The sequence below is a fragment of the Monomorium pharaonis genome, chromosome 10 (genome assembly GCF_013373865.1).
Source record: "Monomorium pharaonis isolate MP-MQ-018 chromosome 10, ASM1337386v2, whole genome shotgun sequence".
NCBI classification, from domain to species: domain Eukaryota; kingdom Metazoa; phylum Arthropoda; class Insecta; order Hymenoptera; family Formicidae; genus Monomorium; species Monomorium pharaonis.
The window spans coordinates 13,755,470-13,781,668 of NC_050476.1; the positions used below are offsets into that span (position 1 = coordinate 13,755,470).

At 29.1% G+C, this 26,199-nt stretch overlaps 1 protein-coding gene across 3 annotated transcripts in view; it reads left to right on the forward strand.

The window, feature by feature from the left end:
* Positions 1–228: 228 nt before the first annotated feature.
* Positions 229–26,199, forward strand: part of LOC105831737 (calexcitin-2) — a 150,640-nt gene continuing 124,669 nt past the window's right edge. The window contains exons 1-2 of one of the 3 annotated variants that reach the window (XM_036293347.1): positions 229–480; positions 18,793–18,829. In XM_036293347.1, coding sequence (XP_036149240.1) covers positions 18,816–18,829 — 14 coding nt within the window. In that variant the 5' untranslated portion in view covers positions 229–480; positions 18,793–18,815. The remainder of the gene's footprint in view (positions 481–18,792; positions 18,830–26,199) is intronic. The other 2 variants (XM_036293349.1, XM_036293348.1) reach the window with 2 other exon arrangements.

A 26,199-nucleotide genomic window follows, 5' to 3' on the forward strand; every position in this document is an offset into this window, starting at 1 on the left:
CTTCGGCAAACTCGTGTCGCTTGAAGAATCAAAATATCGTTAATGTACATGTGTACGTGTCCACAATTATTTTACAAATGCCAATCAGATAGGAAACAGAATGCTTTGTTGGCGTATATGGAGCTGGAGCACATGAAGTGTTCTGCGAGCATCCGTCTGACGAAGGAAATACACGGATAGAGCTTAAGGTGCTGGTCTGCGCAAGCACAGGTGCAAGTCGAGAGTATAAAGAGGAGAAGCTCGGGCTCGCGGTGCGCATTTTGTGCTTTATCTGTCCGTCATACAGATCGCACGACCGCGGTGTTCCGATATACACGCTACTATTCCCCTCTTTCTCTTTCTCGCGACATTCATTTCCTGTTGCATTGCATAATTGCACGTTATTAGGCTGTACTCGTGTGTTTGCTTCCGTCACACGTCTTGGACGGAACTTCTCGACAAGTTGAATTCTCTTGCTGCGCAGCGGCGTATAACACGCAGGTAAGTAATATCTTGAGCTTTCTTACCCTTCCTTCACATGTCATCGTCTTAATTTTCGCGTCTTAAACTTCATGGAAACATTAAGTACACTATTAAAACTTCGGTTGAGACCACTTTATTTTGATTGCTATTCGCGTTATCGTGCAATTACCACTTTTCTAAAAAAAAAATTGTTCACTCACATTTTGCATTAATAGTCACATAAATGGGTAAAATTTATTTTTATCTTGTATAAACATATTATAAGTGTAAAATAAAAACAATTTTAATTACAAATTGTGTAATTATTAATTTAAAACGTAACGATGAATTGAAAAATGTTTATTTCGGTCGATATTTTATTAAGAAGAAACAATAAGGAAACAGCAATAAAAGGGCAACATTTAAAATTAAATTCATTCGTACATTGCAGAAATGCCAGATTTAATAAATTGGAAGATACATACATTGAATTTAGTTTATAAATTTTTTATTAAGGAATATGTATTTGAAAGTACGTATGTAGAGGTTGCTGCAACATGTTACATGGAAAAAACTTCTTACTGGTTGTTATCATAACTTGTCTAATAATAATTTGAAAATCAAAAAGAAAACACTATTTTAAACACTATTAATTTACATTAGTATGGTTTCAGTTAAGCGTATCCTATTTTGAAAAAACAAATTATTGTTAAAATGACAGATGTTCAAAAAAGTAAAAAAATCAGTTTAAAAATTCGTCTTTGTAGGAGACAAAAAATTTGTAAGTATTAATATTAAAAAATCGCTTAACTGAAGAGAATTTTATGTAGATTAAGGACGTTTAAACAAAATTTCGCTGCAATTTTAATTGATGAAGCAACCGTGACAACCAGTTGGAAAAACTTAACTTCTTATTTATACAAATTTTATTATAATGTTTTGAAACAATATTCTAAAAGACGTATATTTTATAATTATATAAAAAAAAAAACTATTTTTTTAAAGTTTAATCTGTTGCTCCTCCTTTAAAAAGATGTATTACGCGGAATAATTGCCAAAGTCGATAATGATTTCGAAATAAAATAACGAAATAAACGTAACGCAACAGTATCCGTCGCAAGCCGGAAATATAAAGGCCTTAATTCAGATTGAATGCAAATTCGAGATTCACTGAAATTTACTGGAATTGATATTAATTGCCTGTAATGTAAACGGGACTGTATTGGATTTGTTCAATTGAGTTAGAATTGGATCAATTTGCGAACGGTGGTCATTTAATGATATATCGTTACATCTAGCGGAAAATCAGTTTTGAATAGCAAGAAGTAATTGATATTAAATTGATATTAAATTTACAGTATGTGAACACCATTTAATTTAACGTGTATATTTAATATATACAGATTTCCTCTTATAATTTACCCATAAAATTACAATATAATCGCGACTTTAGTAAAATTTTATTATAATTTTACTAAAATTATAATTAAATTAATTTATTAAAATAACTTTTAATAAAAATGTATTAAATACCATATACCACAATAAAAAAGGCCGTGTAGACGCGAGAAGTTCGCTAGTGGTCGAGCGGTATTGTTGCCGCTTTCCTGCAATGCTGATTGGTTCTCCCGCTTGACTCACTTCGTGTTGCTAGAGTTATAATTTGACAGTTTAATTTTAACAGTTTAGTTAATATAGGCGCACGCGAAGCGCGCTTTGCGAGTGAGTCCCAGGTAATCGCGATAATCTAATTAATGGTGTCCGTTTTGATCTGTGCGCATCTGGGACGCTTCCCGCGCGACCCCTGCGTGCTAGTCCTCTCTTAAAAAACCAGTGTAAGCGATTTTATTGTTGACAGTTTTCTGCGATGCTGATTGATTCTCTCGCTGCGCTTACTTCGTGTTGCGAGAGTAACTGTCATTGCGATTGATTTTTGACAGCTGTCAAATTTATATAGATGGTTATCTATATAATTATCGCTGCAATTTATTTTTAGAAATTAAAAAATAAAAAAATTAAATAGCGCGTGCGAAGCGAGCGTCTGTGGTGTCTGCACAGAGAAAAAAGTTTCTTCGGGTTTAATAAATTTTTTTTAAGTCAAACAAATTTGATCATTGGTATACGCCAATGAGACTGATGTTTAAACTAACAAATACAATTGTTTGGACTTGTAAACAAAGCAATTGTTTCTTTTAAATAAAATATTTTTTGAAAAAATTTAATTTTTTAAAATTTAAATTATAATGTTATTCAACGATAAAACACTATTTGAGCACATATTTTTCTTCCAAGGAAACGGAAGCTCGTGACCGAATACGTGATTACCACTACACGCAGAAAAAATATTTGTTACCAAAATTAAAATTTAGCTATGACAACTAAGATGTGTCTTTAAGACGTAATAAAAAATACATAGGCCCCGAGAGCTCACCACGATATTATAGGTTGATGCGTTTTCTGTCACCGTGGGCGGTCTGCTTATGTAGCCTTAGGAGTGTAAATTGCATTACGAGAAAGGTGCCACGTGCATCGTCGCCTAGTGGCGATCCGCGAACTACATCGCGGCTGCTGCGATCATATAAGATTGAATCTTATTTGAATCAAATAATGTTTTTATTTATATCAAATATTGTTTTAAATAATAGTGATTATTCCGTTATAACGAAACAATCAAATTTTTGTTTAGTAAAACAATATTTTGTAAGAAATAAATTTTTTCCAACGAAACAAATATAATTCAAACAAATACATCTATATAAATTCAAGAAAACAGTTCTCTCTGTGTAGTTTTATTAAAAAAGTATTAAAATACTAAATATTAAATTTTACTTTAAAATTCAATATAATTTTATTAAATTTTACTTAATTTTACTTTCTTTAATTGATTTACATATAATTGCTTTTATTACTTTCTTCACAATTAAAAAAAAACATTCCACTTTTTAGAAAGGGGTGTTATTTATTTTGTTACCGCTTTTTTGCGATGCTGATTGGTTGTTGGTTATCAATTTCGTGTGATCAATTGCTGTGTGACTTGCTTCACTTTGTGGTTTGATACTGTCAAACTTTTGACAGTTCGTCGTATTTGATAGTTTTCAAAAACTTTTGACAGTTCTCATATTTGAAAAAGAGAAAGAAATATTTGAGAAACAAAATTTGATTAAGAAATAGAAAAAAAGCCAGTTCCCGTGTTTGAGAAACGAAAGAAAGATAGAAAAAGATTAGTGTGAGAGTTTGAGTGTGAGGGTTTGAATGTGAGAGTTTGAGTGTGAGAGGTAGAAGGTGTTATAATAATAAGGTATAATCATAGGTATCTAAGAATTTGACATTTTGCGTAATCATCTTTTTGTATTCTTTCCTTAGTAAGATAGAAAAAAGATAGGTATATAGTTTATAAGCGTACATTGACTGACAATAGAGAAAGTTTGAAAAGTAAATGTATTATCATTTATAATTTAATTTACAATTTTATTTTTAAAAATATATCTTTCAGAAAGAAAGAAATTTGATCAAAAAGAGATAGGTAGATAGTTAAATTAATAGTTTGAAAAAGAGAGAGCGAGAGATTATGTTTGGCAAGTAATTAGAAGGAGACACAGCGAGTGAGAAAGAGAGCTTTAGAGAGAAGAAATAAGGAGAAATAACAGGTAGTTTTTAAATATATATATTTGGTTTTAATATATCTTTTAAACTTTTAACAGATCGCGTATTTTACATTTTTGACACAGGATGATTTTTATTTAAAAGAGAAAAGGAAAATGTAGAAAGAGAGAGTGAGAGAGGGAGAGAAAGAGAGGGGGAGAGGGAGAGAGGGGGAGAGAGAGAGAGCGGGAGGAGCAAGTGAGCGAGAGGGTGAGTGTGTGTGCGTGTGCGTGTGTGTGCGTGTATGTGTGTGCGCGCGCGCGTGTGGGTGTTTGTGTGTATGTGTGCGCGCGCGCGCGCGCGCGTGGGTGTGTTTGTGTGTATGTGTGTGCTTGCGTGCGTGCGTGTATGTATTTGTGTATTTAACGAAAAAGAAATTACAAAGGTGCACAATGTTATTTGATCGAAACTTCACGGGAAAAAAGGATTAGCAGCTTTTTTTGCATAAGAAAGAGAATAAATGTTTCACATTTTTACTGAAGCATCTACTTTTGTCAGTGATAAGTTATTTTCTACAGAATAGATCGTTATGTTATCTTCGATTTCTGCGTCACTTGATATATGGCATTGTCTATAATAATGTGTACCGATGAAGAAGACATTTCATTTTTTATGAAACTATTACTATGCACGTGTGCGTTTACCGCCGCAAAATCACTATTTGATTACCGATAAGGTGCTGTGATATTTTATACATCGCTAACTATAGGCGAGACGGGACCAACGATGCATACAACATTAAAATTTCCGGGCATGAGCGTAATTATTAATTGCATCGATTAACAGTGCCATTAATAAGTTTCATAAAATAAATATAATTTATATATAATGGCAGGTCAAATCTAGACACGTTTATTGCAATTTGTATGCAGTTCAAACGAAGTTAATAGACAATTCATTTTTCGTTAAGTATACTACTGAAAAGTGTAAGAACAAGATAATGAATATATTATGTAATAAGATCAAGATTATACGATTGCTCAAAAAAAAATATTCTTGTTTTAGAAATATATTTAATTTAGTAATGTTAAATATTGCAATTAGTAATGCGTTACTTGTAACGTCGTTACTGTTACCGTTACTTTTTTCGATAACGATTTAGTGACGCCGTTACTTATTTTTATTTGTAACGAAAAAATAACGACGTTACATTTTCTGTTGTAACGGTAACGAAATTGATCGTTATTTTATCGTTATTTTTTAGGCTGCGTTCCAATATTCACTACCAGTATTGAAAATCTGTAATTTACGTTATAGTTATTACACGCGCATTTACATAACTGTAAGATTTCAACCAATCGCATTTCGTAGTTTAGCCGAATTGATTAATCGCGTTGTTAAATTTCTTATGGCTACGATTATAAAAATGTACGAGCAATGTCTCTTTATGCGTTATATATATTTTCAGCACTGGCAGTGAACATTGGAATACAGCCTTAACATTCAATGACACAATAAAAATGCTTTGTTTTGATTGGTACATTTATAGTATGTCATTAGAAACAGTAAAAACTGTGGACCATCATCTATAAAGTAGTCGATAGTTTATGCTATTAGAGGCACGAGAAACTGCAAAAAAGTTAATTATAAAATATTAATAGAAATAGTCAGGGTTGGATAAGTTAATATATCTTTTTACTAAATTAAATTAAAGTTAACGGATTATAAAATTAATTCAGTTAAGTTAAAAATTACATAAATGAAAAACTAACTCAGTTAAAGTTACGTTAAGATTAATTTAACTCAAGTTAATGTAAAAGTTAATTTTGAGAAGCTTTATCTATATTTAATTGAAAAGCCATATAATTTATTCAAATCAAATTACAAATATAATTACAATATCAATCATCAAATATATTCAATATTTTATTTGTAAATTAAGATATAATGTTAATTAAATTAAAAGTTATTAACTTTTTAACTGTATTATTAACTTTTAATTTATTAACTAATTATTACCCAACTTTGAAAATATTTAGAGATAAATAATTGTCTACTTTATATTCAATTTACATCCTTCCTCCAAGGTACCCTTTAATCCTATCTCAGGATTTTAAAAAAAGTAACGAAAAGTAACGATATTTTCAGCATTACTTTTACAATCAGTAATGAATAACGATAACGAGTTCTCAACCCTTGAGATTACACACACACACACACACACACACACACACCGTGTTAAATGTACATAATTTCCTTACGTATAAAATTTTGGGTAAAACTTTTAAAAACGTCTATGCTTTGATTTGGTTTAAATTTAGAAGATAGGTCTTTTTTATGTAAAAAATGTATAAGGATTTCCGTAAATATATATATGTATATATATATATATTTAATTTACGGTTTTTCTCGTAAAAATTCTCTTCATCTTTGGGTCGGTAAGAATCCTTCTCGTATATGTCTTTTTAATACAAAAGAAACCTATTTTAAAATTTTGAAGTATAAATCGGAGCATAGATGTTTTCGGAAGAACGACCAAGTTTTGTACAGTTCTAAGATTAAATTTTGAAAAAGGTCAATAAGGGTATTTTTGGATCTTCTTCTGATTAAATCCGTTTTTAAAATTCTTGATAGTTTAGTAAGAAAAATATATAATACATATATGTTTGCGTATAAAATTAAATAACTTCTGATTGATCGATACAGATTGCCAATAAAAAATGTTTTAATAAGCACTTTGAAATAAATTACTGACTGAATGTCAATTATTTTAAGTATTAAATATTTAGATCATTATCAGTCATCCCCAGTATTATTATCGATGAAATTTTGGAGGTATCAAAAGAATGAAGATGATGAAGACTCAAAATCACTCCAGTTTGTTAAGAAATATACATTGTCAAATGTCTCCATGTCATCGTAAGATGGATGAAACAATTAATAATAGCTTTAGTTGCGTAAACAATTAACATAAAAAGAAGAATAAAAAAGTATTTTTAAGAATTTCACATTTTACTAATAACTACAGTCAAACATTATGCAATTATTTTTTCACAGCAGCCTGCATTATTACGTTAAATAAAATATGACGTATTATAAATATTTTAATCAAACTTGATGTATTCGTAAGTATATAGTCATAAACATAATTAAACAGTAAATTTTTATGTTGCTTTTAAAAAATTAATTATTAAAATTTTTTTCAGTGAACGGCTCATATTGATCCACTATAAACGTTTAAGTGAACAGTTAAGTAAATAAAACTTTATTCCGATATGTATTATTCTTTTTATTTACTACAACTATTAGAGTAAAAACAATCATTTAATAACGATTAAGAGATATTAAAAATTATGTTCTCTCTTTCTCTCTCTCTTTCTCTCTCTCTCTCTCTCTCTTTCTCTTTCTCTCTCTAACTAAATACTAAAAGGGCCTAGCGGAATAAGCATGTAAAATCTGTCTTGAACCCGATATCTGCCGCGCAGTTTTAGGAGATATGGAGGGAAAAAGAAAAATGAAAAAGATTCCAATGGAAAAAAATGTTATAAACAACAAAACAAACAAATATAAAGAGCTCGTTAACGCTAAGCAAAAATAATACGATAAACAGGTCAATATATCGAGCCAAGACAAATTTTCCTAATACAATATAATTTATTAAATAAACATTATATAATTATAAACGCGACTAAAAAACAGCTGTGTTAAAAAATGTTAAAAACGTTTCGACTACACTTAGTCCTCTTCAGTCATAATAAATTACCAATATATATGAACTTAAACATGAATGAAATAACACAAACGAAAATATAATTAAACAGTTAAAAAATGATGCCCATTGAACAACCATAAACAACACATATCGTATCAAAATGTGTCCTAACAAATAAAAACGTGAACCAATAAATAATACAATTAAATGAATAATAATATGAAAAATAATAAAATTTTTCCGCAAGTCGGTTTTCATATTAAAAAGACAGAATAGATAGTCAATAAGTCTTGTCGATAAATATAAAAGATAAAAAATGATGAAATACGTGTTATGAATAACATAAACTGATATGCGTATTGTAAAAAACTATAAACTTATATATGTTGATCCCAGATATGAAAACACAATATTAAAACGAGCAACAAACACAGTATTCAACAAAGCATTAAAGACAAGTGTAACGTTCGGTAATCAGAAGTCATTCTCTTTTTCTCTGATTGTGTACTCTGAGTAACACGTGATAATTGCTTGCGTTTTAATTTAACATCCGTTTCCACGACGCTTTTACTCACCCTGTTTTCATCTTCAGGGTTAACTAGCGAACTCATCGCCGAGTCGCGAACAAATGTAGTATGCAATACCGCAAGAATGAGACACTATTAAAAAAGGAATAAAAATCACAGAAGACCTTACTAATAAAACAATACTTCGAGATCCTTAAATTATTTTCACAGCAGAGTGAAATAATGTATAAATAAAAACTAAAAATAAAAACGAATAAAGGATAGAAGGTATATTTATGTCCAAAAGCATCTCTCCGCCGACCAAAGTGGTGCACCATGGCGCAGCGTCACCAAAACGATTTTTATTTTTTTTTCACTATGTTGCACCACTTAAAAAAATTTAATAAAAATATATGTTATAAAAGATATCCTGGAGAATATTTATGTTAAATATGGTTAGTATGAATCAAAAACATAATCTAAAAAAAAAAACAACTTTTTTTTAAATTTTTTTATCTTTATTTTTTGTCAAAGAAATTTTTTTTTTTTTTTTGGAAAATTATTTCATTGATATTTATAACATAATTTTTTTCATTGAAATCGGTCGTGCCGTTTTCGAGAAAATTGACTTTTTTATTTTTCTTTCCCCCTCTATATCTCCTAAAACAATGGAGAACATTGTCGCGGTCGTTTCATTAAATCTTTATGAAAGTATACCGATGTATATATTATCCCATGCTCTACACAAAATCTAATACCGCTGTTGCACGTGTAACTCTTGTTTTGCGATATAACTATAACAGTCTATTTATGTTCTCAATGAACTGTTACGTCCAGTCATAGGAGATTTAATTTGTCTCAAATAGTGGAGGGACGCAGGTAAGGCAGGGAAGGACGTAACAAACATGTAAAATTCCCGTAGGCACACAAATTAAAAGAGGGTAGATGCCTCGAGTCAAACGCACTTTTTGCGACTGAAAAATGTGGATCAGCGTGCCGGTAAACTCGTTATAATCCATTTCCGAGTCGTGCGTCCGCCGGTCCAAGTTTTGAGTCAACGAATTGAATCGCTTTAACTCGGGATCGGACCAAATGCTATCTTTGTTTGGGAGGAGCGAGGTCGTTATTAATTAAAATAAATGATGAAATGTATGTAATAAAAGAAATAACAAAGTATTTATTTTAAATTTTCCAAAATGTTATAAGAATGTAAATGGGCGCTGAAGTCCACATGTTTAACATAATTTGTTGGCTATGAGTTTATAAAGATTAAGTTATAAGAATGGTTCTAAATAAATTTCGCAAAAGTTTACAAAGTTTTAAAAATTCAAAGAATTATTATTAAAAGTTTCAAATACGCAAAAGGTTGTAAACATAAATTTCGGTTGCATTTAGAAGGGTTTTGAAGTTTGTAAACTAATAAGCAGCTCTTTGTTTGTGAATGACATTATATCTTAAGTAATTCGGGTAGAGGAGGTGAGGAAAGTGCAGGAGAAGGTGGGGGTGGAATGTCTTCGGGTTCAGGGGAACTTATGGGAGAGTAACTTGAAAAAGAAGGAGGTGAACTAGAAAAAGAATATGTCGGGAATATCTGAGGAACGTGTTCATGTTCTTCAGTAAGGGGAGGGTTGAGGAACACTAAGTTTTTCGAAGGTGGTAGGAGAAGAGGAAGGTCGAGGAATACTAGATTCTTCGAAGGTGGTAGGAGGAGAGGAAGGTCGAGAAACACTAGGTTCTTCGATGACGGTAGTTAAGGGCAAATAAAATAACTCGAGGTATTCCTGGTAAGCGCGATTTAATTCTTCCCGAACCCGCCGATTAAACTTTAATAGGGAATTATTTATAAATAATAGAAGCGTGTCTTAAAGAATTAAAACGGAAGGCAGTAGATGAGTAATGTAAAAACAAAAGAAATTGTGATTGTGGGACTTACTCATTATTGGTTCTCGAACAAATCTGTCGGAATCGAAGGGTTTTCTTGACCGGATGGAACGGCACTAAAGTTTATTCGCGCACTGATTCTACATGATTACTAACTAACTGACTCACTAACTAACTCTCTTACTCGTTACTGATTACTGACTACTAACTAGGGTAAAAAATCTGAAAAACTTCAAGATGTGGTTTTATATATACAGAGTCGTACAGAGGCAGGATCCAAATATAGGTGGTTCAAATATTCTGATTGGTTGGACCCTTTTTTAGGATTATGTGATAGGTGAATTCTAAGTTTTCTTATTGGAAAAATAGTTTTTCCTTTTTGACCAATCATACGTTGAGTCGAAAGTTTCTGTTTCCTCCCACATTCCTTTAATTTTATCGAAGTGATCCGACCTATCGCGTAGGTTATCTTCCCTTTGGATTTAAAAGATAAATAATTCTTTATCGTGCTAGACGTGCTACGGTATGGTTTGCAGATGGAGAAAACGATTATTTATTTTTTTGCTAATGTTTAGATACTTTATTGCTCCTTTTTTGTGAGGGAACGTGAAACTTTGCTTCGATCCCGAGTTTGTTTTTTGTATTTCTATCTTTAAAATTTATTGTTTGTTGACTCGATATTCAAAAGAAGTTGAAATTATCAACTTGGTCGTTTCGTCCATCCATGTTTGTTATCACGTTTCTAACGCACTAATCCTAGACGCAAAAAATTATCGGAGACCGTTGAAACGGAATTTCTTTTGTAATCTTATTTGTTTCTCTGACGAAGGGAAATCGTGGAGTATGCTCGACGTAAGAGAACAAAACCAAAATTTTATTGTAAAAATCATCGCAATAGTATTATGAATATAAGGATATATCACCATGATTACAGGATATATATAAATCCCTGTAAAATAAACTGAAGAATTGGAAATATTGATATTTATATATTAATATTCATACTTTAAAAAATAAACTATATATACATAAATAGTAAAGTTAATGAAATAAAATTTTTTAACTACACACTTTTACAGTTTATTTATTTATTTTTGTTATTAAAAAAATTACATATTTTAAAACACAATGATGAAAATTTTAATCTTTTTATATGTTCTGTAAGTCTGAAATTGTTTTATATTATTATACATTTGAGAGTAAGACAAGCATTGGCAAAGATTTTGTATCTGGATAAAAAATTTTATTTTATTAAAAAACATAAAAATACTCTAATGAAAATGTAATAAAGAAATATTGAAAAAAAATCTAAGTTGTTTTATATAAATATTTTAAGTATTCCAGATGATTTACATAAAGTTTCATTACAACACAGAGATTAGTTGTAAATAAATTTGTTTATTTTAACCCTTTGTAATCACCCTAGGTCTATTTGACTCCAAAAATTTTCATATCGATATTATGAGTACTAAATTCTCAAAATCGTGACCTGTAACGCAATTTGCTGATGATTTGAGGTGCCTAGTCCACGACTGTGTACATGTCATAACTCACAAAACATTAGTGTGCTCTCAGCTACCGTTCGAAGTAGACGTTCTTAAATCTGGGGTTACGGTGACTGGGGTATGATTAGAACGTAAGTTAATTTTTTGATAATTCCGGGCAATTATTTATCCGCCATTTTTGTGCTCCGAACGCCTTAAAAAATAATAAGTAATATTGTAATTCCGTCAAATTCTTTTTACTGCGTTTTCTCATAGTTTCTGAATACTTAGATGTCGTATAATTTGCGTTTGCATCCAATTGTAGAATAAAAATTGAAGGAAAAAAGTTGAATAATAAATTTTAAAAAATAAAAATTCATTGAAATTGTTTTCATAATTAAATAAACATACTCTTTAATACTTGATCACTACATCGTTTTGCTTCAAAATCACTAGACTTAATCTTCAAAATAAATATACATTTTGGAGCACCCAGTATCAAACTATTTTTTTTTCTTAGAGTATCATATCTCAATAATAAAACCTTAATTTTTTTAGGTAAAATTATAAAAAATTGAAAGAATAATAAATTTTTTAATAAAAAGAGACACTTTTTATCTCTCCTTTTCAAAAATTTTTCTCAATTCAAATATAAACATTGATTATTTTAATTATGAAAACATGTCCTTCAATATACAAATTATGTGTGGGAATTTTTAATTCTCAATAGGACGCATACTTTTGGTGCCGCAAGCGTTCAAAGTTGTTGGAACCAAAATGACTCCATGTAATTAGAATTGAATTTTTCAGAGGTGTAATTACGAAGAGTTAATAAGATATATTTACATTTTTAATATTTTACATCTTTATTATATATAATTATTATTATAGTACTTTTTTATTTCTTATTGAAATCTTTAACCCATGCAGATACAAAATCACTGTCAACGTTTGTCTTATTTTTTAATTTAATATAAAACTATTTAATTTTTTCATAAACTTTTAATTATTTTAAAATATGTGTAATAATGTTATACGATTATGTGTTTATTATTTAGATGCATCAAATTCTGTCTTTAATGATTACCGTAATAAACACAATAGTACTTCGAGTATTTATTATTTTTTGCAAAATCTTGTGATTTTTAATAAAGTTATTGGGCAATTAATTTTTGTTTTTACTATGCTTACTATATCTGCAAGTAATTAGGTGGCATTTTAATTTTGAGTACTGAAAAATACTGACAAAACACTTTTCTTTTAAAACGTATGATAAGTAGACTTTTGGAAATTCTAAAAGAATATATTTTAAAACATTTAATGCATATATATTGTACACATGTATTTGTACAGATTTGAACAACATGTATGTGTATACATTTGTTATGATAAAACTTATCTATTTCTTTTAAATATAAAATAGTATATCTATGTTAGAATAATATACCTATTTGCAGAAATAATATATGCAGAAATGATACATGTCTCTAATTTTACGTTTCTTATTAATCTGAAACAAAAAAAAGATGAAAAAGATTTATTACAACAATGATTATTGCATAAACTTTCTCTCTCTCCCTCTCTCTCTCTCTCTCTCTCTCTCTCTCTCTCTCTCTCTCTCTCTCTCTCTCTCTCTCTATCTCCCTCTTTCTTTCTCGCATACAAAAAAAAATTTTAAATTTTTGAAATGGCAGAATATCAAAGAAAAATTTCGAAATTTTACTTGAAAATGGCTCGTTTTTTTGTTAGTAATAAAAACAGTTGTACTTATATTATATAGGTTGTATAATAGTTGTATAACAATTGTAAGATAGGTAATTGTAGAATAGTTCATAAAGATATTTACTTCATGTATATATTAATTTTTATGAAGACTGAATTTCATTATTAGCTCTTTTTCAATACAGAAGAATTTTATAAAAATATTTTTACTTGAAGTTTGCTTATGTTTTTTAAAGTAATTTTTTTTCTTAAATTTTTTTAAAGCACAAAATTTACTAGAAAAGAAATTTAAAAATTACGATTTTCAAACGGGTTTAACCGTTTCAGGGATACATTTTTTCTAGCAATTATGTCAGACAAGTGTTGTCGTATCTGAATATTTTAGTTTAGATTATACTGAAACCGAATACAAGGTTAAAATTAGAAAATTCAAAATGGCGGATCCAATATGGCGAACGTTGAACATAAAAATTCAAAATTCGGAGATTAAAAAAAATATAGCCGTATTCTATACAAAATTTGTAATAGAAAAGGTCTCTTTCGGGTTTTCGCTAAAATGCAGTAATTTTCGAGAAAAAAATTTCCGAAATGATATTCATGAAATTATTTCATTCGATATTTTGTAGCCGCTATTTTAAATTTTATATTTTTCAGGTTATTTTTATAATCAACAACCCAAATAATCATTAAATATAAAATTCTATACAATTGACTTACAAATTAAGTGGATAAATCATTTTTATATGCCAAAAATAGCATTTTTGCAATATATTTTGTTGAATTAAAAATTATACTAATATACTTTCTGCAACTTTATTTTAATATGACTTGGTTCATAATCTCTAGAATCTAAAATTATGGTCTGAAAGTTTATTTACATTCAAGGGGCTAATAGAAAAAATTTACCGTAAAAAAAAGCATTTCTCGTTATTGTTTATTTATTAATAATTGCCAAATGTATGATTGATGCAAAATTTGTATAGTAGTGCATATTTCTAACATTAACAAATATATATAGAACAGTTTATTTCACGATTATACAGTGTAACAGACCTCAGTTATATTTAAAAAAAACCGAAGAAAATGAGTATACTTTCCACCTCATTTTCTTTGGTTTTTTAATATAATTAAAATTATAACTTTTAAATATAATTAAAAAGTTAATAAATATTAAATAAATATTATTTGTAGAATAAATACTAATAATGTACAAATAATTAAGAATAAATATTCAAAAAACGTTTAAAAAATATTGTTGATTGGGAAGCGATTTAAACTTACACGTAGATTGCGCATTTATGCAATGTTTCATATAAGTCATATAAGATATTGAAATATTTTGAGATTTTTCGTTTCATCTATAAAAATTTTCATCTATAGAAATACTACAATATAATAAGAATTCTCGTCCAATCATTTTTGAAAAAAAGGGAAAAATCCAAATATTTCTAAAAAATTTTCTTATATACAGATATCAAAATATTTTGAGAATTCTTATTCGGTCATTTCTAAAAAAATCTGAAAAACTTATAATATTATTAAGAAATTTGTATCTAAAAATACTGCAATATTTTGAGAATCCTCATTCAATTATTTGTGAAAAAATTTAAAAAATTCTTTAGATTTCTCAGAAATTGTCATGTATAAAGATGTTGAAATATTCTAAAAATTTTTATTTAGTAATTTCTGAAAATTTTGAGAAATTCTATATAAACATTTTTTAGAACTTTTCAGAATTTTCAAGAATCGTTCAAAAATTTAGAAAATAGAAAATTTTTAAAAAATTTCTAAAAAAATATAATAAATTTTTCTACCACTGAGGCGTAGTTTTGTAGCCCAATTTAAGATCTTAAATTCAATTTAAAATCTTAAGAATCGAAACAGCTGGCTTCGGAACGTTGTTAGTTTCCGAACAGAACAGATATAAAGTGAAAACAAGGCACGTTTATATCCTAATATGACGTTTGTATATGCATTTTGTTTGGAACCGCCATACGAAGCACCGTTTTTTTTTGTGTTTATAATTTATTTGGACGAACACTGGCTATAGAAAGAGAGGTATTACAGTAGCGTTTATGCGAGCTGCAACGTTTCTGTGTGTTAAAAACCTGTGGCAAAAAACCACCGGGCAATACAATGTGACAAGTGCCGCTTGTGTGGAGTCATAAAAATATTTTAATAATTTTTTTTACTTTAATGCTGTATTCTATAATAAAAAAAACATTTTTATAATTTTACAGGCTAATTATGCAGAATAGGGGCGATTTAACCGATTTCAATGACCATGATATATGTTGTCAGGGTCATTATTCTGAACAACTTTTCTCTATACATGTTACTACCGCTTAGTTTCCGAGTTATACATAAAAGTTTTTATTTAACTTCTTGCTTCAATTTCATTAGTTTTGAAACAGAAAGGAGAGTAGGGTGCAGAAAACGCATAGGCGGGGTGCAGGGGGAGAAGCTTCGTCCCTCTGCTTCGCTCTGTAAACAGGGGGACGTGTAAAAAAAGGGTAAAAAGAGTTTAAAAATGTTTTAGTTTTGTTTTGTGTAGAAAGTCATAAAACTTATGTGGTATAGAGAACGGCTTTGCCCCTCTCCCGCCCGCGCGTTTTCTGATTAAGAGAAACTAAAAGAATATATGATGATTTACGAGTACAAACTTACACAGAATGTAATAAATACATATTGAAACCGTTTCAAACGAAATGTGAGCTTTGGTCACAACACACACACACACACACACAGGGAGCGTCCCAGATGCGCACAGTAATAAACGGACACAGCAGGCTGAGTGAAACAGACACAGACCAAATGCGCACAGACCAAATGCGCACGGACCAGATGCATACGGACCAAATGCGCACAAACCAAATGCGCACAGACCAAACGGACACAGTAACCTACAAACTTACCACATGAGTTGCGACTTTTCGGGCACCTCTACCGACGGGGTGGGTGCGGGAGGGGGGGAGGCAAAGCCCCCATTGCACCCCCCACATTTTTACTTATAAGGGAACCTCGCGAACTCGAAAATTTAGATTTTAATAAAACTTGGCATAAATGTAGAGGGGGTAAATACATGAATTTAGAAATTTTTAGTAGCGGCCCAAAAACGGTTTAAAGGGGGGAAACCACCTTTCAAAGAATTAGACATTTTTGCGTTTTCTCGATATATCTCATAAACTAAACAAAATATTAAAAAATGTTTTATACAAAAGTTTTACAATAAAAGTTCTTCTCTCTAACTACAGTAATAAAATAAAAAAATGAAAATAAAAACTTTTTTTATTATTTAAAAAAATTTGTTTTTCAAAATTTTATTAATGTAGTTAGATATTTTTACCATAAAACTTTTGTATAAAACATTTTTTAATATCTCCAATACTTCCTTTTCGAGATATATCGAAAAAAGCAAAAATCTGCTCTATACATCAGGAGTAGTTTCATCTTTTAGATAGCTTTTGATCGGCACTTGAAAATTCATAAATTTATCTGTGTACCTAATTACATGTTCTTTTTTGTAAATGGAAAGAATACATTGTGTATCTCCTATGGTCGGTCCATGGGGGTATGTGGGATCCATTAAAAACCCCACCGCTTGAATGAACAAAAACACAAAGGGACAACATACTGTCACCAGAAACAACTAGGACTATTTCGGGAACCTAATTACACGTGTGTTTCATCTAAAATTATATAAAAAAAACATTTTTATTTAATTACGTTAATAAAATTTACAAAAAATAAACTTTTTTGGGTATTTCCCATATATAAAGTAATTTTTTGAGTGACACATGGAAAAATTTTCAGACACCGTCAATTCCTGATAGGAGTATGATTTCCATCTCTAAAATGTCCGCGATGTACTTTCAGCATGCTCGGAAAGGACTTTGGGAATATATTGTATAAAATTCTTTCGTCCTTCCATCTTACGATTTATACATAGAGTTTGTCTATAATGTATAAACAAAACATTTAAATTATTACAAACGTTACTAATAAACATTATAATTATGTAAATAAAAAATTTGTTACTTACGAACAATTTTTATGTTTCGTAATGTTTACAATTATGGTATTCCTCAAAAAAATAATGCATGCAAAAATATTTTATGCACCAGGAGCAACGTATTACAGCAGGTTCACCATGAAAACAAACTTTGTATTAATTGATTTATTATTTTAAATGATAATATAGCTTTTTAAATAAAGTTTTTTTAGAAGAATCAAACTTTTGAATTATTTTAAAATCGATTTATTCTTAAGGATGTATCATAAAATGGGACATTGTAACATAATACGGCCTTTTACCTTACTATCCCACAAAAACAGCCACCGTAAAATAGTCAAACATTGTTGTGCCACTCATGTACAGATACCCAATCAGTAAGCAATATTTTTTAAACGTTTGTTAAATATTTATTTTTAATTATTTTTACATTTTTAGGGTTTATTTTACAAATAATGTTTATTAAATATTTATTAAACGTTTGTTTTAATTAATTATTTATTTTAAATAATTATTTAGAAAAAATATTTATAACACATTTATTTAATACTTATAAAACGTTTATTTAATATTTAATTAATATTTAAAAATTATTAAAATTTTATTAAAAATAATAGTTTAAAAAAATTATTTACGTAAACATTTATTTAATGTTTATGTAATATTTATTTTGTATTAAAAAAACGTATAAAATAATATTTTAAACATATTTATTTAATATTAATTTAATATTTATATTATAATAACTAATTATTTAAAATAATGACTTAGGATAAACATTTATATAATATTTAATTAATGTTTATTTAATATTAATTTAACATTTTAATAAATCGTTTAAAATAATATTTACCTAACATTTATTTAATATTTTATATAGTAATTGTTTTACATTTAAAAAGTTTACGTTTAAAATATTTAAAAAAAAATTTGAATCCTAAATTGCGAAGCTTCACTAATTAACTAATATGAAGCGTAAATCAAGCGTAAAGGGAAAGTAAATCTAATGTAATGAGAGAGTGACAAAAGCGTAAATAAAACTTCTAAGAAGGCGTCAATTGAAATATCAGATCATGAAGGAAATGGAGATTAAGACAATATTGTACTTGTCAAAACAATATGGCGTATTAACAATACTAAAGAATTGTAAGAAATGACATTTATATTTAATTTTTTTACGAAGAGATCAAAAACATCTTTTTATAAGTTTCACACTTTCATAATATTCCACATATATTGTATTTCGCATAAATATATAAAAATTAGTAAAAACTGTAAAGCTTTATATTTATTTATAAAAATATAAATTAACTGTATATGTTTCATCTTTTTGACAACATCTATTGAAATGATTTATAACAAATATGTATGTATAAACACGAAGCATCCCATGAAAAAATGATTTAGATATAATTATATATACGTCATATATACAATTATATATGTATACAGGGTGTCCCAACGCACATGGGTCAATGCTCGTAAAAAGGTAGGCTTTCTATATTTCTGTATCGTATTTTTCGTATAGATTACCTATCGTTTTTAATCAATTTCTATCGTCATGTTTTATATAAATTAATCGTATTCTATCGTGTTTTTGGTTCGCAAATATTAGATTGCTTATCTGAAACTTATGATAAACTTTTTATCTTTCTGTATCGTATTTTTCGTATAGATTACCTATCGTAAATCTAGTTCAAAAAATGTAAACGTTTTACTTTTCTTGTACAGAATCGTTTACTCAATTAAAATGAGTAAATTATAAAAGTAATGTGGCAGTCATCTTGCACATCGTCCTCTCGTAGCGAAAGAAACTGATTATTGCTTGTCTTAATCGTATTGCGGGTGGTCTTTATATAGCGGGTCGGCTGCATTTGACTCACGAGAGAGTAATCGCCTATCGGCGGCGCCGCGTACTAACTAAAAAGTTGGATAGAAAATGATAGAAACATATAGAAATTTGATAGAAAATTTATAAAATTCTATCGTTCTTTATCGTATCTCAATTAAACGATTAAAACTTTATCTGAATATGGATACTTTCCTATATGATCTTACCTAATTATCTTACTGAATAGAAAAATTACGATTTAAAGTCTATACAAATTAATCTAAAATTGTCTCTATATGTTTCTATCAAATATATGTTATGGAACAATAATCGTTTTCTATCGTTGTCTTTATAATAGGAGATATTTCAAGGAGGAACAATTATCACAGGCACACAAAAAAAGTGATCCGGCGGACCAGACTAGTCAATCCTTATGTATTTTGACTCATTGAATCCGAATTCAAGGTCAGAATTACTAAATTTGCTCATATTTTCTAACCTCAAAAAAACTTTTTTTTAATGTTGGTCCGGCGGACCAAAGTAGTCTATCCTTCCCACATAGAAACAAAACCTCCAGTAGATGTCTAATGGATGTCTGCCATGGAAGTATAAACTTCCAGTGGACGTCCATTAGACATCCAATATAGAGCCATTAGAAATCCACAGTTCCGCATTGTGGACGTCCATTAGACCTTCATTAGAGGTCGTTAAAGAGGTCTATTAGACGTTGTATGGATCATTAATAGAGGCTTCACGGAGCCTCGATGGATGACTGACGGACGTTTCGTGGATCATTAGTAGAAGCTTCATGGAGCCTCGATAGATGATTGACAAAATAAAAATTTAAAATAAAAATTTTATTTCTTTTAAATTATTTTTATCAACAGTACATACTAAATTTAAGACAAATTTTTATTAATTAAATATAAATTTAAATTATATTATTTTATTTTATTCTTACTTGCCTCTGGTTTTGAACCCGGGACCTTAGGATTACAAACCTTGTACTCTATCCGCTATGCCAATTTGACTCATCGATATGGGTACTTGTTATTGTCTACATATACATATATGTTATAAACTGACGCAATTATATTATTTTTTATAAAAGCAATTAAATTTTGCAAAACATTAAAAATAAATAGCATTAATTTATTTACTTATTAATTTCATTGTTAAATTTCTTTTTCCATAACCTTAATAATTTGATGGAAATTGCGATCTATTTAGCATTAATACTTTGAAGCGTTCAAATGGTTAATTAGATAATTTTAACTATATAGATCATATATTCTAAGAAAAATTGAATAGTACACTTATTATTCTGTTTTTGTATTCAGTACATGATAAATTTAGATTTTGTGCATTTTTTGTGTGCAGTAATTGTAGACAAACCGTTATTTTTGAAAACATTATCTTTATAATAATTTTTTTTTAATATCAAATGGATCTCTCATTCAGGATGTTATAGTGTTGTCTGATTTCTGAGTCAACTACGACGCGCATGGACGGCTAAAAAATCGGACAGCATTGTAATATCTTTTATGAGATATTAAGCTGATATCATAAGGATAACATTTTCAAGAAACTTAAATGAAATTCTTCTATGAGATATCTCAAAGACCTCTCTTAGCAGACGTCTCTGATAAATGTTACCATTTGGACATCATTTCCAAGATATCTAAATGTTTTCTTTAAAAAGTTCTCTTAAAGTTTTCATTCTAACAAGCGTGTTGTCTGGGTTAACTTCTATCATAAAAATAAATGTTCCATACAGTTACGGAAGTTTAATGGATACCTAATAGACGTCTATCTAACTTCCATCATGGAAGTAAATGTTCCATAGAGCTATGGAAGTTTAATGGATCCTTAATGGACGTCTGTCTAACTTCCATCATGGAAATAATGTTCCATAGAGCTATGGAAGTTTAGTGGATCCTTAACAGACGTCCATCTAACTTCCACTATGGAAGAAAACATCCAATGGAGCTATGGATGTTTAATGGATCCCTAATGGATGTCTATCTAACTTCCATCATAAAAGTAATGTTCCATAGAGCTATGGAAGTTTAGTGGATCCCTAATAGACGTCCATCTAACTTCCACTATGGAAGAAAACATCCAATGGAGCTATGGATGTTTAATGGATCCTTAATGGATGTCTATATAACTTCCGCCATGGAGGTAAATCTTCAATGGAGCCATGGAAGTTTACTGGATCCCTAATGGACGTCTAGCTAACTTCCGCCATGGAGGTAAACTTCCAATGGAGCTAAGGAAGTTTACTAGACCTCTAATGGACGTCCATCTGACTTCCACCATAGACATAGACGTCCCATGGATCTATGGAGGTTTAATGGACGTCCATTGGACATCCACTGGATGCCAATTTCTATGTGGGTTATGTATTTTGACCCGCTGAATCCAAATCCAAGGTCAGAATTATTAAATTTGCTCATTTTTTCTAACCTAAAAAAAAATTTTTTTAAATGTTGGTCTGGCGGACCAGAGTAGTTTATCCTTATGTATTTTGATCCTGAATCGAAATTCAAGGTCAGAATGGCTGAATTGGCTTATTTTTTTCTAACCTCAAAAAAACACCTTGTAAAAGCAGCTTAAATCTTAAATGTATAATTCGGAGCGTGCAAGCTTGCGTAAGCACATTATCCGGGGAAAATTCAATACTTATAACAAGTCTGAGCTTCTGTGAATGAATAGTGTAGAAAATTCACTCCCTTTTCCTATTATATTTAACTCTTTTATTCTGACCTTGGATTTGGATTCAGCGGGTCAAAATACATAAGGATTGACTGATTATATAGTCTGGTCCGCCAGACCAACATTTAAAAAAAATTTTTTTTTGAGGTTAGGAAATGCGAGCTAAGAATGCAAGCTAAGAAAGCAAGGAAATGCAAGCTTTTTTTTGTGTGTCTGTGTTATTTTATAATTCCGCCGGACAGAACATTCTGTTGTTCTTTATGGTATCCGAATTAAACGATTAAAACTTTATCTGAATATGGATACTTTTGTATATTATCTTATCTGGTTATCTTATTGAATAAAAAAATTACGACTTAAAGTCTATATAAATTATTCAGATAAAGATTTAATCGTTTAATTTAGGTACGATAAAATACGATAGAACTTTATGTCCGCCGAAATGGTAATATATTTGATAGAAACATATAGGAACAATTTCAGATTAATTCATATAGAGTTTTATAGACCTTGAATCGTAAATTTCATATTTAGTACGATAAGTAGATAAGATCATATAGAAAAATAATCGTATTCAGATAAAGTTTTAATCGTTTATTTCAGATACGATAAGAAACGATAGAATTTTATGTCCGCCGAAATTGGAATACATCTGATAGAAACGTATAGGAACAATTTCAGATTAATTCATATAGAGTCTTATAGACCTTGAATCGTAAATTTCATATTCAAAACGATAAGTAGATAGGATCATGTATAAAAGTAGTCGTATTCAGATAAAGTTTTAATCGTTTATTTCAGATACGATAAAAAACGATTGAATTTTATAACTTTTCTATCTGGCAGGAAATCTAGAGTCCGATAGAAACGATAGATTCAGATAAAATCATATTAAATTTCTATCAAATTTCTATATGTTTGTATCAGTTTCTATCGTACTTTTTGAACAGGGTTCTTTTTTTTTGTGTAAATAATTCTTTCTCCTGAATATTATATAACATAATTAATCTCAAAGCTTAGAATTAACAGTATGGCCGACAGAATATGTCTACTTAAAGGTACTAAACCTTATGAAAAAGTACTAATGGACTATTGGACTATTCGCCAAAAAACTACTGAAAACTATTGAAACTAATAGTGTGTTCAATAGTATTACTATTAATTCCAATAGTTTTCAGTACCCAAATAGAAATTGGCATCCAGTGGACGTCCAATGTACGTCTACTAAACCTCCATAGATCCATGGGACGTCCATGTTCATGGTGGAAGTCAGATTGACGTCCATTGGAGACCCAGTAATGTATTGAAATAGGTAAAAAGCACGAAATCTTGTTTAAAACAGTTACAACAAAGTATACACTATAATGCCACTCAGCTGGCCTGCCGATGACGTGGTCATAGGCTGCAATATGTAATATGTTTACATGGATGCCCAAGGATCATCTGTACATCTTAGTCTATACACAGAAAAATAATTACTATTTCCAAGTAAATATTACTTGTTCTAAGTAAGTGGTTTCTTTCTACATCTGTAAATCTATGAAACTTATTATAAGTATCACATTTACTTAAAACATATTCTAAATTTTAGTAAGTGTAATATTTCAAACAAAAATATTCACTTCAAACAAATATTACTATTACAAATATTACGATTAGAGTCCTACGTTTATTCTTCAATTCTTCTTCAATCAAGCTTAATAATATTCTTAAAACAAGAATAAATCCTTATTTTAAGTAAAAAATGCTGAAATTTTCTAATACTTGTAACAAGCATACCTGAAAATTAAGAAAATATTCTTGGTTGAAGAAAACTATTACTTGAACAAAATAAAATAAAATAAGCAATCACTTTTCTTGGCTGTAGAATTTTTCTGTGTGTATTTAGTAATTGTCATGCATTCTCTGCAAGCCTGATATACGGATAAGGCACATAAATTTACCAATACGGCTCTTAGTCAAATTAAAAAACTAAAAAATAAGTATTTAAATACTTTGTTGTTCCCAAAACAATATAAAATACAATTCTCTTCATACATTTACAAAAATCACATACATAAAAATTTTTTATTTATAGTTAAATCGTAATTGTAGTTTTATAATTATGTTTATTGTCCTTTTACAGTTATTGATAATAAACCTATTTTGCTCATGTTTCATTTAATGAAACATATAATCTTGGAACATATAATCATGTGCCGGCTTGTAATGGGAAACAAAAGCGTGGCTCTTACAGAAACTGTAAATGATCTATAGCCTTTAAGTAACCTGCAAAGTTGTTAAGCTTAAAAAATTTCCGTAAGAGCCACGCTTTTGTTTTCTATTACAAGCCAACACATGATTATATGTTTCAAGAGCATTAATTAAGACACGGGCAGAATATATTTATTATCAATAACTGTAAAAGAACAATAAATATAATTATAAATGTACGATTACAATTTCTACAAATTTAACTGTAAAATCGCTATAAATATAATTAAATATAATGCTATATTAATGCAAAAAGAATGAAAAGTAAAATATGACGTATCATTCTATATTTGAGAAGTTGCATTGTTATCATTTTGTACTCTTTTGTCTCATGTATGCCTCATTAATTTACAATTTACAATAAAATAAGTTAGAGAATCAAAAATATAAATAAAAGTTGAATGGTTAAAAATGTTGAATATGATCTTTGTAAATGTATGAAGAAAATTGTATTAATTAAAATAAATTGTTTTAGGGACAACAAAATATTGAAATACTTATTTTTTTGTTTTTTATTTAACTAAGAATCTTATCGATATATTTCTGTGCTACATCCATATCTGACTCGCATAAAATCCATAGCAGTTACTAACCCAGTGAACACATTTTATAGCGGCAATATAACATGGAAGTTACAAGTAATTTAACATTGTTATTCTTGTAATATGTAGGTGCTATATGACATGGAAATAACCTGTTACGTAATATTTGTTATACGCAAGTGATATAGCTGTTATACATTGTTTTGGCGTTACAGTTATTCAACAAAAATTGTATAATCGTAACATAACACATTCGTATCAATGTTATTACGGAACGATGCGTCGTCGTTGACTCAGAAATCAGACAACATCCTGAATGATAGATCTATTTGATAATAAAAAAAATTATTATAAAGATAATGTTTTCAAAAATAACGGTTTGTCTATAATTACTGCGCACAAAAAATGCACAAAATCAAAATTCATTATGTGCTGAACAAAAACAGAATAATAAATGTATACTATTCAATTTTTCTTAGAATTACAATCTATATAGTTAACCATCTAATTAATCATTTGAACGCTTCAAAGATTAGTGCTAAATAGATCGCAATTTCCATCAAATTATTAAGGTTATGGAAAAAGATAAATTTAACAATGAAATTAATAAGTAAATAAATTAATGCTATTTATTTTTAATATGTTTTGCAAAATTTAATTGCTTTTATAAAAAATAATATAGTTGCGTCAGTTTATAACATATAAGTATATGTAGACAATAACAAGTACCCATATCGATAAGTCAAATTGGCGTAACAGGTAGAGTACAAGGTTCGTCATCCTAAGGTCCCGGGTTCAAACCTAGCAGCGACAAATAAAAATAAAATAAAAAATTACATAATTTAAATTTAATTAATTAATAAAAATTTATTCTAAATGTAGTATGTGCTGTTGATAAAAATAATTAAAAAAAAATGAAATTTTTATTTTATTTTATTTTTCTTTGTAACTGTTGTGTAACGGTTAGATAACATGTAATTATAACATGTTATATTGCTGAGTCGGAAATTGTAACTTACATGTAAGTTACGTGTAATTTCAGAGTAACGTAACCTGTTATATTCGGTTACATTGCTGTTAGATAACATGTAATTATAACATGTTATATTGCTGAGTCGGAAATTGTAACTTACATGTAAGTTACGTGTAATTTCAGAGTAACGTAACCTGTTATATTCGGTTACATTGCTGTTACACTGCTGCTATATTACTGTGTTCACTGGGAAGTAAACTAATAAGAGATACATATGATCTTTGGCATCCATATAAACATATCTCCGACGTTATAGCCTGTGACCATGTCAACGGCAGTCCAGCTGGGTGACTTTATAATCTGTAACTTTGTTGTAATTTTGTTATTTCAGACAAGATTTTACGCTTTTTACTTATTTCAATAATCTAAAGAAAAGATTGTACAATATCTTAATTTAAGAGCCACACACTAGTATTTTTTAGAATAAAATTATAACTACAAATACTTTTTGACACAAAAAATAAACCATTAACTTCATCCTA